We start from the raw sequence: 13,597 nt of genomic DNA on the forward strand, positions 1-13,597 counted from the left end.
AGATAAAGGAACCACTAGGTGGCAGTGATCACAGTGTGCTGATGGAGAATTTACTCAAAGAGGTAACTACTCTCATAGGTAAAGGGAAGGATTTTTGCTGTCGTAAAGGTTGTTGTTTGTTGTTTGTTATTTGGTTTTTAGGAGCATTAGCAACTAAGGCCATATTGCTCCGTGAACATGCGGTGGTCATTCCTGACCTTTCCGCATCCTCCGTATTTGGTGGTGACGGGCTCGAACCCCGGTCTAATCAAGAAGCGTGTGCTACTCACTGCTGCTCCTTCCCACCTGGCTACGGAGGCGCCTTGTCGTAAAGGTGACTACGGTGGTCTGAAACAGTTTTTAAATTCTATACTGTGGGACTAACTGATAAGGTTACCAACAGCAAATTCTAAATGGGAAGCATTCAGAGAATTAATCTTGGAAGCTACTAGGCTTTTCATACCAAATAAGAAATATTGTTCAAAGTTTAGGCCTAAATGGATGTCAGATGAACTAATGAGACATGTGGCAGGGAAGAAAAATGAATGGAATATATATTAATTAACAGGTGACACAGAGCCTATGGTAGATATAAGCTTATCTGTAATCAAGCCACAAAGGACGTTAGGCAGGCAAAGGCAGATTACGAGAAATCGTTGCCAAAAGATGCAAAGAAAAACAGAGTTCTTATGTAAACTCTAGAAGGAAGGGAATGAATCACATTGGTCCACTTGATATCAGTGGGTCAGTTGTTGATGATCCTGCTCAGGTAGCTAATATACTGAATGAGTATTTTGCATCTACATTTACACATAAAGGTTATTCAGGGAGGGCAATTCCAGAGGTGTATTAAACCCTGGCAGTAAGATAAATGATTTTGTAATAACAGAGAAAAGTAGAGCAGAAACTTATGAAGATAAACATAAGAAAGACCTGGAATGGATAGTATCTCTCCAGTTATATTAAAGGAGGCAGCAAAGGAAGTAAGCAAACCCTTAGCCATAATTATGAGAGCTTCCTTGGACTTATGGGAGGTACCCATGGACTGGAGATGTGCAAATGTCACATCTCCAGCTGGAGCGAGTACAGAGAAGGGTAACAAGATTAGTGAATGGCACAAAACACCCCAATTCACAAAGGAGGATCAAAGGCTGACACAAGTAATTACATACCTGTTAGTTTAACTTCTGTTCCAGGAAAATTAATGGAGGCACTGGTCAAATAATACACTGCAGGATCATCTAGACAAGACTTCAGTTATAGTTCAGCCACAGCATGGGTTTGTTAAGGGGAAGTCTCGTGTGACCAACTTGATTGGATACTATGATGTAGTCACAAGGGAACTGGATGCAAAAATTAATTTCAATATCATATACTTGGATCTTAGGAAAGTTTTTAATACTGCTGCACATGGAAGACTGCTTTACAAATTGGAGCAGTGTGGCATTGGGGACAAATTGCTGCTACGGTTAAAGGGATGGTTGAGTGGGAAAACACAGAGTGGTAATCAATGAACATTGCTCTTCGTGGATAATATTATTAGTATAGTCCCCCAGGATTCAGTGTTGGGTCCATTGTTGTTTTCTGTATTTATTAATGATATTGATGAAGGTATATCAGGCTTAATGTCTAAGTTTGGAGACGATACGAAGTTTGGCAGAGTTGTTAATGACACTAATGACAGTACGCTACTGCAACAGGATCTAGAAAAGTTTAACAGATTGGCTGAGAGGTGGAAACTGAAGTTTAACATTGACAATTGTAAATTACTGCATATGGGTAGCAGTAATCCCAGAGTACCGTATCAACTGTGTGGTTACTACACTCAGGTGGTAGAGAAAAAAAATGAAAAGGACTTGGGGCTAAATGTGCAGTCAGATATGAAGTTTTTTGAGGAGTGCAGACAGCCTGCAAGAGTAGCTCATGGTGTCTTGTCAATGATATAGAGGAATGTTTCTAGCTGGGATAAGGAGGTGATTATCCTCTTGTATAAGGAAATGGCCAAGACACACCTTGAGTACTGTATACAGGTCTGGAAGCCTCATTTTAGGAAGGACGTAGAGTTGCTGGAGCGAGTACAGAGAAGGGTAACAAGATTAGTGAATGGCACAAAGGGTTGGCCTTACGAAAAAAAAAAGTCACAAGTTTTGCAAATTACAATTTCTGGAGACTAGGCACCTGCGAAGTTATCTGGTTTAGGTATATAAAGCCTTGAATGGTTTGAGAAAGCTCAGTGCTGATGGGATTCTTCATCTTGCCCAGATTAATCGCCTGAGGGGACATGAATTCAAACTGAGGAAAGACAGTTGTAGAATTGATGTGCGGAAATTTGCCTTTAGCCAGTGGGTGGTTGATTTCTGGAACGAACTTCCATCTGTCGTTGTAGAAGTGGACAGCTTAAATAAATTAAAGGCAAAACTAAAAAAAAAAAACATGTGGAGCGAATGGATGGGTGAAATGGGATAGTTGTTTTTTCTTTTCTTTTTTTTTTTTTTTTTTTGGGCTTATGCTGTATAAGCTTGCTTTCTTGCATCATATTCATATGATAATGATGAAAGCAATATTTTATGTAGCGCTCTGTGTATTTACGGTGCAAGATTTCAGCGGTAATAACCTTCAAGATTTTTATTGATCAACAAGTAAGTCTTTTCAGTACTTTTCTTTCTTTTCCTAATGTTCAATCGAAGGGAACCGGGCAGTGAAACTTGAAACTCTAGATTAATTTAGAAAAGGAGAATTTTTATATGATTTTTAACATTTAGGTATTTGCATATACCAAACTTTTTTTTTTTTTCATCTAGGAATCCAATATCAACTGCATCCCTTCATGTACTTGTATAACAGAAGCACGGGAAATACAAACGAGAAATAGCTTATATTCAACGATGACAATTTTATTTTTTTATTTTTAAAAATATGCAAATGTACTGAAAATGTGAATTTGATTTATTTTTTTTCCATTATTGCACACTGACCTGAATTGCATCTTCGAATATAGAACTGTTTGCAGACTTTCGTGGCTTTTGGTTCGCATCTCTTTCTAGATTGATGGCTGAAAGGCTATTTTGTGTCCTAAACAACTTGTGTTTTACGCTGATTTTGCATCAAATTTGCCCAATGTGCTATTTTTCTTCAGTTTAACGGCGTGGTCAATACGTGCTCCATCAATAAAAACTCATTTAAGTCTCTGACACGGCACAGCACATCGACTCTTGGTTTCAGTTCACTAATACATATTTGGAAGAACGTTACTTTAAAAGCAATTTCTGGCAACTAATGCTCCTTGATATGACAATTGGAAAGTTGCGAGAGTTGAAAGATCAAAATAACACCAAGCATAAATACATCATATAGATCTAGCGGCATTGGGGTGGGAAGAGTTTCCATGACTTTTATCGCAACTGGCACAAAAGCGTTTCTATCATTCTGTTAGCTCCTAAAATCAATTATTCCGAAGTCAAAATAAAAGTGAAACTTTCAGTACATCACCATACTCATGGCTTAATCTAGTAAACAAAAACATTGAGTGACAGATGGATTAATATAATAAAAAGTAGCCGTCAGACATCTCGGGGTGGAGGAAGATGATAAGTGCCACTATTGTTTTAGTTGAAATCAAATTCCATCAAGTTTTTAAAAATAAATTAACACACAAAAATAACACAAATAAATTAACACGCAGTATTGGTGCGTGTGAAGTGTGAATCAACCTGTACTATTCCATCTCTTGTTTCTTGATCTTAGCTACTACTTCTAGAAGTCAGATAACGATATCTGAATTAATTAAATGTTTTGGTCTTCGTCAGAATAAAGAAATTGTCTTTAGCTTATTAAGTAGGTACGAATACCTTTATTTAATAATATAAAACATCTATTGCCCTCTCGTCGTGGCTTTTTAATTAATTTTTTTCAGAGTTGGCACGCCTGTATTTAACAGCCAAGTGTTTTCATTTAAAGTGTAAACAGGACCGGCTTATCTCTCTTCAACGGTTTAATGAATACGAAACAAAAGTTGAAAGATGAGCTTAATTCCTGCATTTTAATTAAACTCGGACCTATTACTCCTCCCTTAGGTCTTATTCGAAAACAATCTAGTAGTAACTTAACGTGGCATCCTGTAGTTGGCTGTTAATACCGTTAACAGATTAATGAAAATTAAAATATAGTAAAGATGACTTAATTATTCTTGCGATGATTCTTGTTTGTCTTGTGGGCATCAGTTGGCTTTCATTAGTTTTCCGGATTATTTTTAGATACTAGAATTTTTGCTCACTTTGTTAGCTTCTCATAATTCTGCTTATTTTTAAATGCTGTAGTATAATTAGCTAAGCTATTAATAAATGCCAAAACATTATTATTTTGAAAATAATATCAGTTAAAATAACTATGAAATTACATTTCATTTTCGTGTTCGGAAACTTTCCAGTACACTCACTACATTCAAGGTCTTGTGTGTGTATTTTTTTTTTCCATTGTAACTTTTTAAATCGGTATAATCTACCCGTATAGCTTCATGCTTTTAGAAAAGCTCTACAGTAAAAATTGTAGGAGAATTTCCAGCATGTTTTCGTATAAATTTAATTCATTTTATTTATTTTTTTTTTCAGCTTTAATCTAAAACTTAAGCTACGCTTCATTCCCAAGCAGCTCAATTATAATAAATATATTGTGTTAATCTGTTTATGTATAAAAACATCATTATGAATATTTTACAATTGAATTTTATAAAAATTTCAGATAATTTATTGCATTCGTCAACTATTACTAAACGTAGTGTTTTCAAGTCTATTAGAATAAAAATTAGAATATTTTTCAATTAAATGGGCATCTTTTAGAAGGCCGACACAGACCTATCTTTTAGGTGGAAAAATTACAGGTTCCGTTGTAATGAGCTTAAAAAAAACAAGCTGGGTAATGTACACAGTGCTGAACTTTTAAGGCGAGTTGACGTCTATTTTTTAAATAACCGCATTTTTTTAAAATTTTTTTCTATAATTAACAGAAGTGAAAATAACTAATTATCTTACCTATGTAAATAAATAGCTAATTATCTTATCTATATTAATAAATAGCTAATTACCCCACCTGGTAACTTAATATTCACTCAGTGTTGTTATACTTATTTTGTACTTTATATTTAATAACAATTTAAATTCAATACGCATTTTAGTTTCTGCCGTGATAAATATGAGCAAATTGTGAAAGTTTTTGATTTATGTATTTGGTACACTGATAACAAAAAAGCTCATTAAAAGCAATCGATTCGTATGCACGAACTAAGAACATTTTCTTTTTTTGCACATCCACCATATTTCTCTACTCAACTCAAGAAAACAAACCGTATCCAGTATCCCACTACTATATACGGAATATTGGTATTAGTGTTGGCAAATGTGCAAGGAATCAAGCTTATATAGCATCAACAAAGGAAAAAAAATCCGCTTCCCACATCACCCCAACGGCTAATATTTGTGAAATTCCTGCCCGCTACCACAACATCAGATGGAAGTTTTATAGTAGTACAATACAGTCAAATAATCTGTAAAGATTAAAATGTTTCCAATATTCATAGATATACTCTCAAGCCGATCCTCCCCTCCCCCTTAACTTGGAAAAAATCGTAATCTACCTCCATAATATATCCCTGTACTCAAACCTCTCCCAGGTTTGCCACGCAACCTGGGAGAGATTTGAGTACAGGGATATATTATGGAGGTAGACCTCCCATTGGCTACACCAAGGCAACTCCAACATATATAAATAGCCAGTCCCAGTTTTCCTCAACGGATCAAGACACTTCACTCCCGGATCACGTTAATAGAGCTCTTCCAACTAATTTAGAGAGTAACTCTAGAGACGTTTCATAAACTATCTTTATTAATGAATTAATAAAATTTTTAAGAAAATGTGTAAAAATTATAAGACAATTGTACATGTAAAGGAATACTCCTTTACATGTATAATTATTACACTTTTTATTAAAAATTTAGTATAGTATAATTAGAATACATTGAATTTTAAATAATGACATATCATTATCAAATTGAAGACTTGTAGTACTACTGATCAAACAGCCCCCCCCCCCCATAAGCGCGAAGACAGGAAAAAATGAGTACCCGAAACGTAGCCATAGATAGTTTGTTTGGAATTGAGGCGGTTCTATTCCTTTAAATTGTATCATTTCGATAATAAATTACTTAATATACCACATGACACAATAATGTAGTGTCTCATTAACATAAAAAAATAACGTTTTTTTATAATTCACGTCAGTTCTTGCTTTGACGCCCACAATTAGTATATAAACGGAAATTAATAGTCCAGTTTAATCATTTATTTGTATTATTATTATTTTTTTTTCCTTTTGGATTTTACTGTTCGTGTTTTTAAAGCATCACATATGTACAACTTTGAATTATTTACTATATAGTTGGCAGAAGTTCGAGTGTGTTAACAGTAACATGAATAAACGTGGGGTTCTTTAATTTCTCTCAAACTTACCATGCTGCCAGTCTATGGCGTAGTTGAAGTATACACCAATGGTGTGGACATCTACAGCAGCGATGATGAGGAGATAAAATCCCATACAAAAATCTGCAAAGGCCAGGTTACACATCAGAAACTTGGATACGCTCATGGTGAACTTCGTGCTCATTAACACTACCATTACAGCAAGGTTGCCTAAGACGGAGGCGACGACAACGAACCAGACAGCTACTCGTAATCCAGCATTTCCCATTACATCCTCACAGGGATTAAATGCATCTGGAGCTGGATAGCATTTGACATCACGATAGTTTTTTGTCAAGTTACCGCAGAAGGCCCGGAGAGATTGTTGTGGGCTCAACGACACTGTGGTTGGATGAAATATGCCTTCTACGCCAATTTCGTTTCCAATTCTTACATGTACTGGTTGCACAGGGGACGACGTAGTGTACATCTCACTATTATGTATATTTGTTATCATCCGATTCCAGGCCTGAGACGAATTATCCTGAGTTTGCGTTGAGTAAACAAAATAGCCGAAATCACTCTTTTCGGGAAAGGAATGTTGGGTCCCTTCAATTTCGCCCCATGCACTAGAATCGGGACCAGCGCGCTTTGCTTCAGGAAATTTAGACCAAGCAAAACTGCGCAGTTTACGAAGGACAACTCTTCCCGTAAATTGTAGTCCGTCTTTCACAACTGAATGCAATGCAAGATGTTTGTCTATGTGCACTGTTGAATCGTGCGATGGCAAGGTCAAAGGAGTGTTTTGATAGGTTGGAGTAGTGGCGTCATTACAATATCTTCTCTCCTTGTCTTCTTTGAAAAACTGATCCCTGGCGTACTGATCGTGTGTAGCTGGAAATTTGAAAGCACAACAGTGATATGGATATGTTAGATAGGCTTCTTTAATATACTTGAAGTGATAGATGGAGGGAAAAACTTTTAATGTGAAAGTATCAGCCAGCTTCAACACCTCCAACTCTTCTAAGCCTTTCGTCGGTAATTTGGTAATGCTGGTCTCTGAGAGGTCTCTATAAATAATAAATATTATTGAGATTAATATTAGTAGTCATCAACTGTTTATTAAAATAAGTAGATTATAAAATTACATGATTATTTGTGTATATGGTAATATAGAGGAACTAAAGGGTATCAGAAAATAAGTTGTGAAGGTTATTGCCGAGCAGTAAGAGTTAACTTCTTAAAATTACTTTTGGTTAATTAACATTAGAATTATCCATATGAAAACGGTATGAAATTACTTTTGATTAATTAACGTTGGAATTATTCTTATGAAAACAGTGGGAAGCATCTGATATTGTGTACTTCTTGGCATACTCAGTCCCAGTTACCACTGAAAATTTTTGCCACCCAGGGTGGTAAAAATGAGGTGAGTGCTGAAAAATTAAGCTAAGCTATACATACGATCTAGAGAAGAAGAATAAACGTTTCCTGCATAATAAAAGAGAACCTGAGCCCTAGGTGGCATTTTTGCACTGGATAATGCGCGCAGCATTTGTCTAATGAGAACTGTATCAAACACAGAAAAATGCTGTAATTTATCGGAGTTGGAAAGCAGTTCTTGCTAAGCTCATCTCCAAAGCAGTTATTATTAAGCTATATGCACATTGGAAAACTAAGGACCAAATAATTGGTAATCATGTATTATTATTATTATTATTATTATTAGCTACATATATGGTGCAAGGAAGCCCGAGGCTTATGCTGCACAAGCCAAAAAATTTCCCGAATTACCCTGAGAGAGAGAGAGAGACAAAGTCAAAAGTAGAAGGGAATCACCAAGAGAAGAATGATGATATCCAGCTCAGGACCCTGGGTGTGCCAAGCCCATACTCACCAGATGTGAGCCTCTGGGGCAAAATGATATAGTAGAACGTAGAGAGTGAATATATCAGGTGGAATGATTAGTACAGGGTCAGTCATCCGCTGCACTTTTACAGGTAGCACAGGTATTGATTTAATAGAGCTATTTTAGGGAAGTATTCCTGCCAATATTCCCTCCCCCCCACCTTAAAGGTTTCCCGAGATTTGATTTTAACCCCAAGGACAAGCTCTAAATATACCATCCGCGTATAACCGCTTCTGTAAAACAAGTAGTTTATCTACGCGTAGAATTCATAGATATTTCAACAATGAAACCGCATATCTGAATAACAAATTAGGAAAGGGATGGAGCTTACACCGTCGATAAGGAAACCAGTCAGTATTCTAGATTTTATTGGTTTTACTTAGCATAAGCACCTTTGGTCATAAAAATCCCCTCCTTATGAGGTCAGGAGTAAAGATACATGCAAAATTCTTGTTGATAGTAGCGAATAAAACTTGATAAAGCCAACTAAGACGGTAAGTGTCTATTGTCAGCTCAAAGTTTGACAAAGGTAATGAAATATTAAGGAAATAAAAGAAACGTGTGCCTGTGTATAAAGTTCTGAAGTATAAAGAATGACTGGAGGAAATTTGAAAAGTGAAAAATTTTTAGATGGTTTATCTCCTTTACCAGCTTTAAAGTTATCATAAAATGAAATGATGGTAAGTTTAGACAAAGAATAAAATACATTTTCCTCTTAATGAAGTGATAGAAATTATGCATCGCATATAGAAAACATCAGTGCCTCAAAAGAAGAATGAACGCGCAGCATTTGTTTAATGAGAACTGTATCAAACATAGAAAAATGCTGTAATTTATCGAAGTCGGAAAGAAGTTCTTGCTAAGAGACCAGATCTCTCTCTAAACCTGCGTAATGGACTTCTTCAAAGCAATTATTATTAAGAAAAACTAAGGACCAAATAATTGGTAACGAGGTTTCATCTCTTCAAAGAAAAGCTATATGGCACGCCACCGGGCGAAGAAAGAACGCAGTATTTCTGTATAATATCTCGACCCGGCAAGAGGGTGAGTTGGGGCACTGTAAACTCAACATTATGACGACCAATGAACAAGCAAACCCTAACCGCTGGAACACCTCCTAAAAATAGGTGAAAGTGCGTCTCTTAGGTCTGTATAAGTGTTTTTCAGGATCCAGTTTGCGTATTGTGTGGAGTGAGGGAAAAAAAAAAAAAAAAAACAGTGATCCGGTAGGGAACTCTATCCCCAAAATCGACTAACTTAGAGACCTCTTTAAGAAAGAGAACGCCTCCTTTAAGAATTCTTCATCACCGACGGGATTAGAACCCAAATCTCTTCGAACAAGTGGCGAAACCTCTACTGTTTCGAAGGGTACTATCATAGCCTTTAAGATCATTATGATTGTTAGCAACCTACTAACTTTAGATCAAAATAAAGCGAAATGTGATTCGTGCCCTTAAAGTGCACTCGTCACAAATTTTATCCGAAAAGCTGGGGTTAAATAACATTTACATTTGCTGCACTTAAACTTATTTAACTCTTCAGAAAGAATAATTCCTCAGAACTATCACAAGTCGAGACTTGGCGTGTATATCCATTCATCATTTTCTTTCTTGTTCGCCTTTTCAGCTTGAAAGATGTAATCATGAGTATCACCTCCCCTCATGTTTATCGATCGTATAACGCCTTCCCCTAAATTTTCAAAATTCACGTTATTGCAAGTTATTAGACGTGCAGTTCACATTTGTCGTTGGTGGTCTCGAGGCCTGAGGGTTCTTTGTGTCCAACTTCAGGTCTTGTCTTCGTATTCATTATTAATTTATGTTCGATGTCTAACATGAGGCAGCTATGTTTGTACCTATAAGCTTGCAATTTCCTCGTTTTAAATTTCATGGAAAGTGTATATCGTCATAGGCCGTCTTAACCGAATAGTCAAATGTGTGCTTACAGTAGTACAGGCTTTTGAGTTGACCGCTGTTGTAGTCCACATGACTGCTAAATAATGATGTTCTTGTATTTTCTCTACGAGTGTATCTTGTAAACTCCTCTGAGATTATGTGACCCTTTTTAAAGTATAAGCGGAAATATTTTTTTTTATTATTATTTTTTATATTTCGCAATGTGATGCAAATATTTGTTACACTTCTCTTCTCTGGAAGTTTCAAGGTTAGTTTTATTATGGCACTTTGTTTTTATTTTAATTGGAAATGCATTGTTTTGTAAGGGGGGGGGGGGTTGTCCTTTACGTTATTTGCCAATTTTCAAAATTTACATTATTTTTATAAAGTACGGTATAAAACAACATAAATGAAAAAGATAAGTGGTATTACAGTTTCCGAATAGCCTTGAGTCCCGCAAATGCGTCATCTCCAATATATCGTAATCCCCTGTTTCCTTTCATGCTCCTGAAAAAAAGTCAAACAAGAGTATAGAGCATTTTTAAAAAAAATGCTTAAAACAAGTTAAAAATATTAAAAATATTTATGTACTGTAATTTTTTTCCAGATATTTTTTCATCACCAGCCATTTAGAACTGGATGAGAATTTTGTTTTGTTTCTAAATCTTAAAATGAAACTACTTAAAGTACTCTGAACCATTGATATTTTTATGATTGGTAGCCTAACCTTTCATAAATTTATGAACAGTACTGATGAGCAATTAAGTACTGTTTCACTAAAAGAAATACGGGGTACGCATTTTTAAGCCCCCAAGGACTCTAAATCACACCAAGAATTTTGTTTGTAAAGACTAGAAATCGGCACTTACAAAAACTTATCGTTCCTGCTATCACGCTGATCATGTAATCAAAGCCATTTTTGTATTATAATCCAAACACAATCTTCGCCGTGGTCAGATAGTCACCTGTGAAATCTTGTAACGTGCCACGATGCGATACAGATGCCTAACATGTGGCAGCTATGTTCGTGCCTTTAATCTTACAACCTTCTCTTATCAAAAGCACTCAACAGCTTTGGTAATAGCTTCTTAAAGAAAGCAGTATCGCTATCTTTATATCCGTACAAAATTCATGTGAATTTTTTTTCATTCCATATCCACATGTTTTAAGGTGGAGAAAGAAATGTTCTTCTATGAAGTACTGGGAACACAAATGGGATGATTTTTTTCTGAAAAATGCCACGGTTGGCAGGACTAAGATCCCATAGAAAATAGGAACGTTGGGACAATAAATATGCCAATAAAAATATATAAAATAACACAGTAAACTTCATTTTCTATTTAAACAACATAACATAGTTTTCCAAGTGTTACGGTATATGGTTTTTCATAGATATCTTTGATATCACACTCATTATGTTGATTCCAAATAGTGACCAGCAATATTTGTATAACATAATTACGAGTTTATACGTGTATATATAAGCTCGTATAGCATTGTACAGTTAAACTACAATTCTAGTAGATGGAAAAAAATACTCTTTACTCCTTTTGGTTAATAATTCCGCTGTCTTATTAAATAATCCTTGTAATTTAATATCTATACTGTTTTTAAGTTACGGTTAATAATTTATATATCTATTTATAAGTTATTAACTATTTCATGTCTGTAAATTGCGCTTATTCGGTTGTTGCAAGCAATCAATAAAAACAATTATTATATTTTTCTGTATACTTATTTATTTTTTAAACAAAATATTGTTTTCTTACATGCCATAAAAGCAAATTGAGCAGCGTAAGATATTTACCTTAGAAGCATGAATTACTTAAAATGATGATCTAGAACCTTAATAAAATAAGAAATTTGCTACAAAAGAATATTCTAATTATACTTCGTTTTGATAAATATGTACATCGCCTACAAGTCTATTCTAAAGGGCATAATTACTGTTCTTTAGCGTAAGCTATTAGCTTCAAAATATTAATATTCTGCAAGATTTCTCTACTGGCAGGGAAGATAGATACACTTTATATCAACAGAATTAATCTTATCACAGAGGAAAAGGCTCCATCCGAGCTTACCAGCAGTCTCACTAGATATAAGACATGATCTTCTAAGCCTACAATATATATTCCCTTACAATATTCTCAATTTTTTCCTCCATGAAATTAAATAGTGAATTGCTATGTAAAGACAAATCCCACAGAGCCAGCATATTTGAAGAATTGTATAGTGGACTGAAGCTGTGAATATTCTTAAATATTTGTCCTATGCTCATTATTTGTCTTGACTTTTACTACCCTCATGGACTCTTGAAATTTATATACTGGGCCTTCTCAGTAATTATGATTCCTAAATTTGTTTAAAGTGCCCTCTCCCTCTCCATCATTATGCTGTACAGGGGCGATTAGCATTGATTTAAATAAGTAAATAAACAATAATAAATAATTACCGAAAAGTAACGCAACTTTACTTACAGTTTCGCTATCTGAGACCCCTGAAAAGCTCCGTCCTCTATCACTTCGATCATGTTGTAATCTAAATTCCTGAAAGACATACCAACAAAACTATTTCAGCAGCGTTCATGTTGATGTAGATAAACATGTACAAAATGGCTGATATTGTTAAGAAAGAAGTACTGCATTCCAATTATATTAATAGATCTTAATATCACTTATTAAAAATAACAGCTAAAGGCATTTTATAATAATAATAAAAACTCACATGATTTCTGCTTTTATCAAAACTGATCCTGTCGATAACAGTTTGATCCTGTTGCTGTCAAAGTCTCTGAAATATATAAAAATAGCATTTTGTACATCATCTTAGTAGTAAACCAAATGGCCAAAGTTAAAGTGAGGCTATTTTACAACCTCTGCAGAATAACCATTAATCTGAGAACCGTTTGGGGAAGAGAATTGTGATGAAAACTATTGCAATTAATACGTGCTGGTCGTTTGTTAGAGTATTACAAAACTTCCCTATTAGCCCACTAAAAGCTGAACCACATTATTCTATACTCTACGGAAGGGTATACCGTGTCTAGATAGTTACTGATATCATCTTGGGGTATAGCAACGCTCTATTCTCCTCAAAAACTTGTTTAATAGACGTTTATCTTGTCATGAGCTACCAAGTATTTTATAATTAATCCGATCCAAACCCATGTGACTTGTGGCTATTTAATGAGGAAAATTTGCCCACTTTATTGAATGTGAACAGAACTCGTTCCAAGACGATTTTTCTGAAGGTTACAGTACTCACTCGGGATTTTCCATTGGACATGTTTGCGTATTTTTCTTTCAGTACGTGCGAAAGTATAGTATTGATTGCATCCAGTAACCTTCGGAGGGTGAGGAAAATT

At 35.2% G+C, this 13,597-nt stretch overlaps 1 protein-coding gene across 1 annotated transcript in view; it reads right to left on the bottom strand.

The window, feature by feature from the left end:
* LOC150084585 (follicle-stimulating hormone receptor-like) overlaps positions 1-13,597 on the bottom strand; it is a 394,052-nt gene that overhangs the window by 11,356 nt on the left and 369,099 nt on the right. Inside the window, exons 6-9 of the mRNA XM_090376296.1 lie at positions 12,958-13,023; positions 12,711-12,779; positions 10,666-10,740; positions 6,481-7,499 (exon numbers count right to left, since the gene is read on the bottom strand). Of these exons, the coding sequence (XP_090232422.1) occupies positions 6,481-7,499; positions 10,666-10,740; positions 12,711-12,779; positions 12,958-13,023 (1,229 nt within the window). The remainder of the gene's footprint in view (positions 1-6,480; positions 7,500-10,665; positions 10,741-12,710; positions 12,780-12,957; positions 13,024-13,597) is intronic.

The sequence above is a fragment of the Mastigoproctus giganteus genome, chromosome 6, assembly GCF_048544385.1.
Source record: "Mastigoproctus giganteus isolate SK-2022 chromosome 6, ASM4854438v1, whole genome shotgun sequence".
NCBI lineage: Eukaryota > Metazoa > Arthropoda > Arachnida > Uropygi > Thelyphonidae > Mastigoproctus > Mastigoproctus giganteus.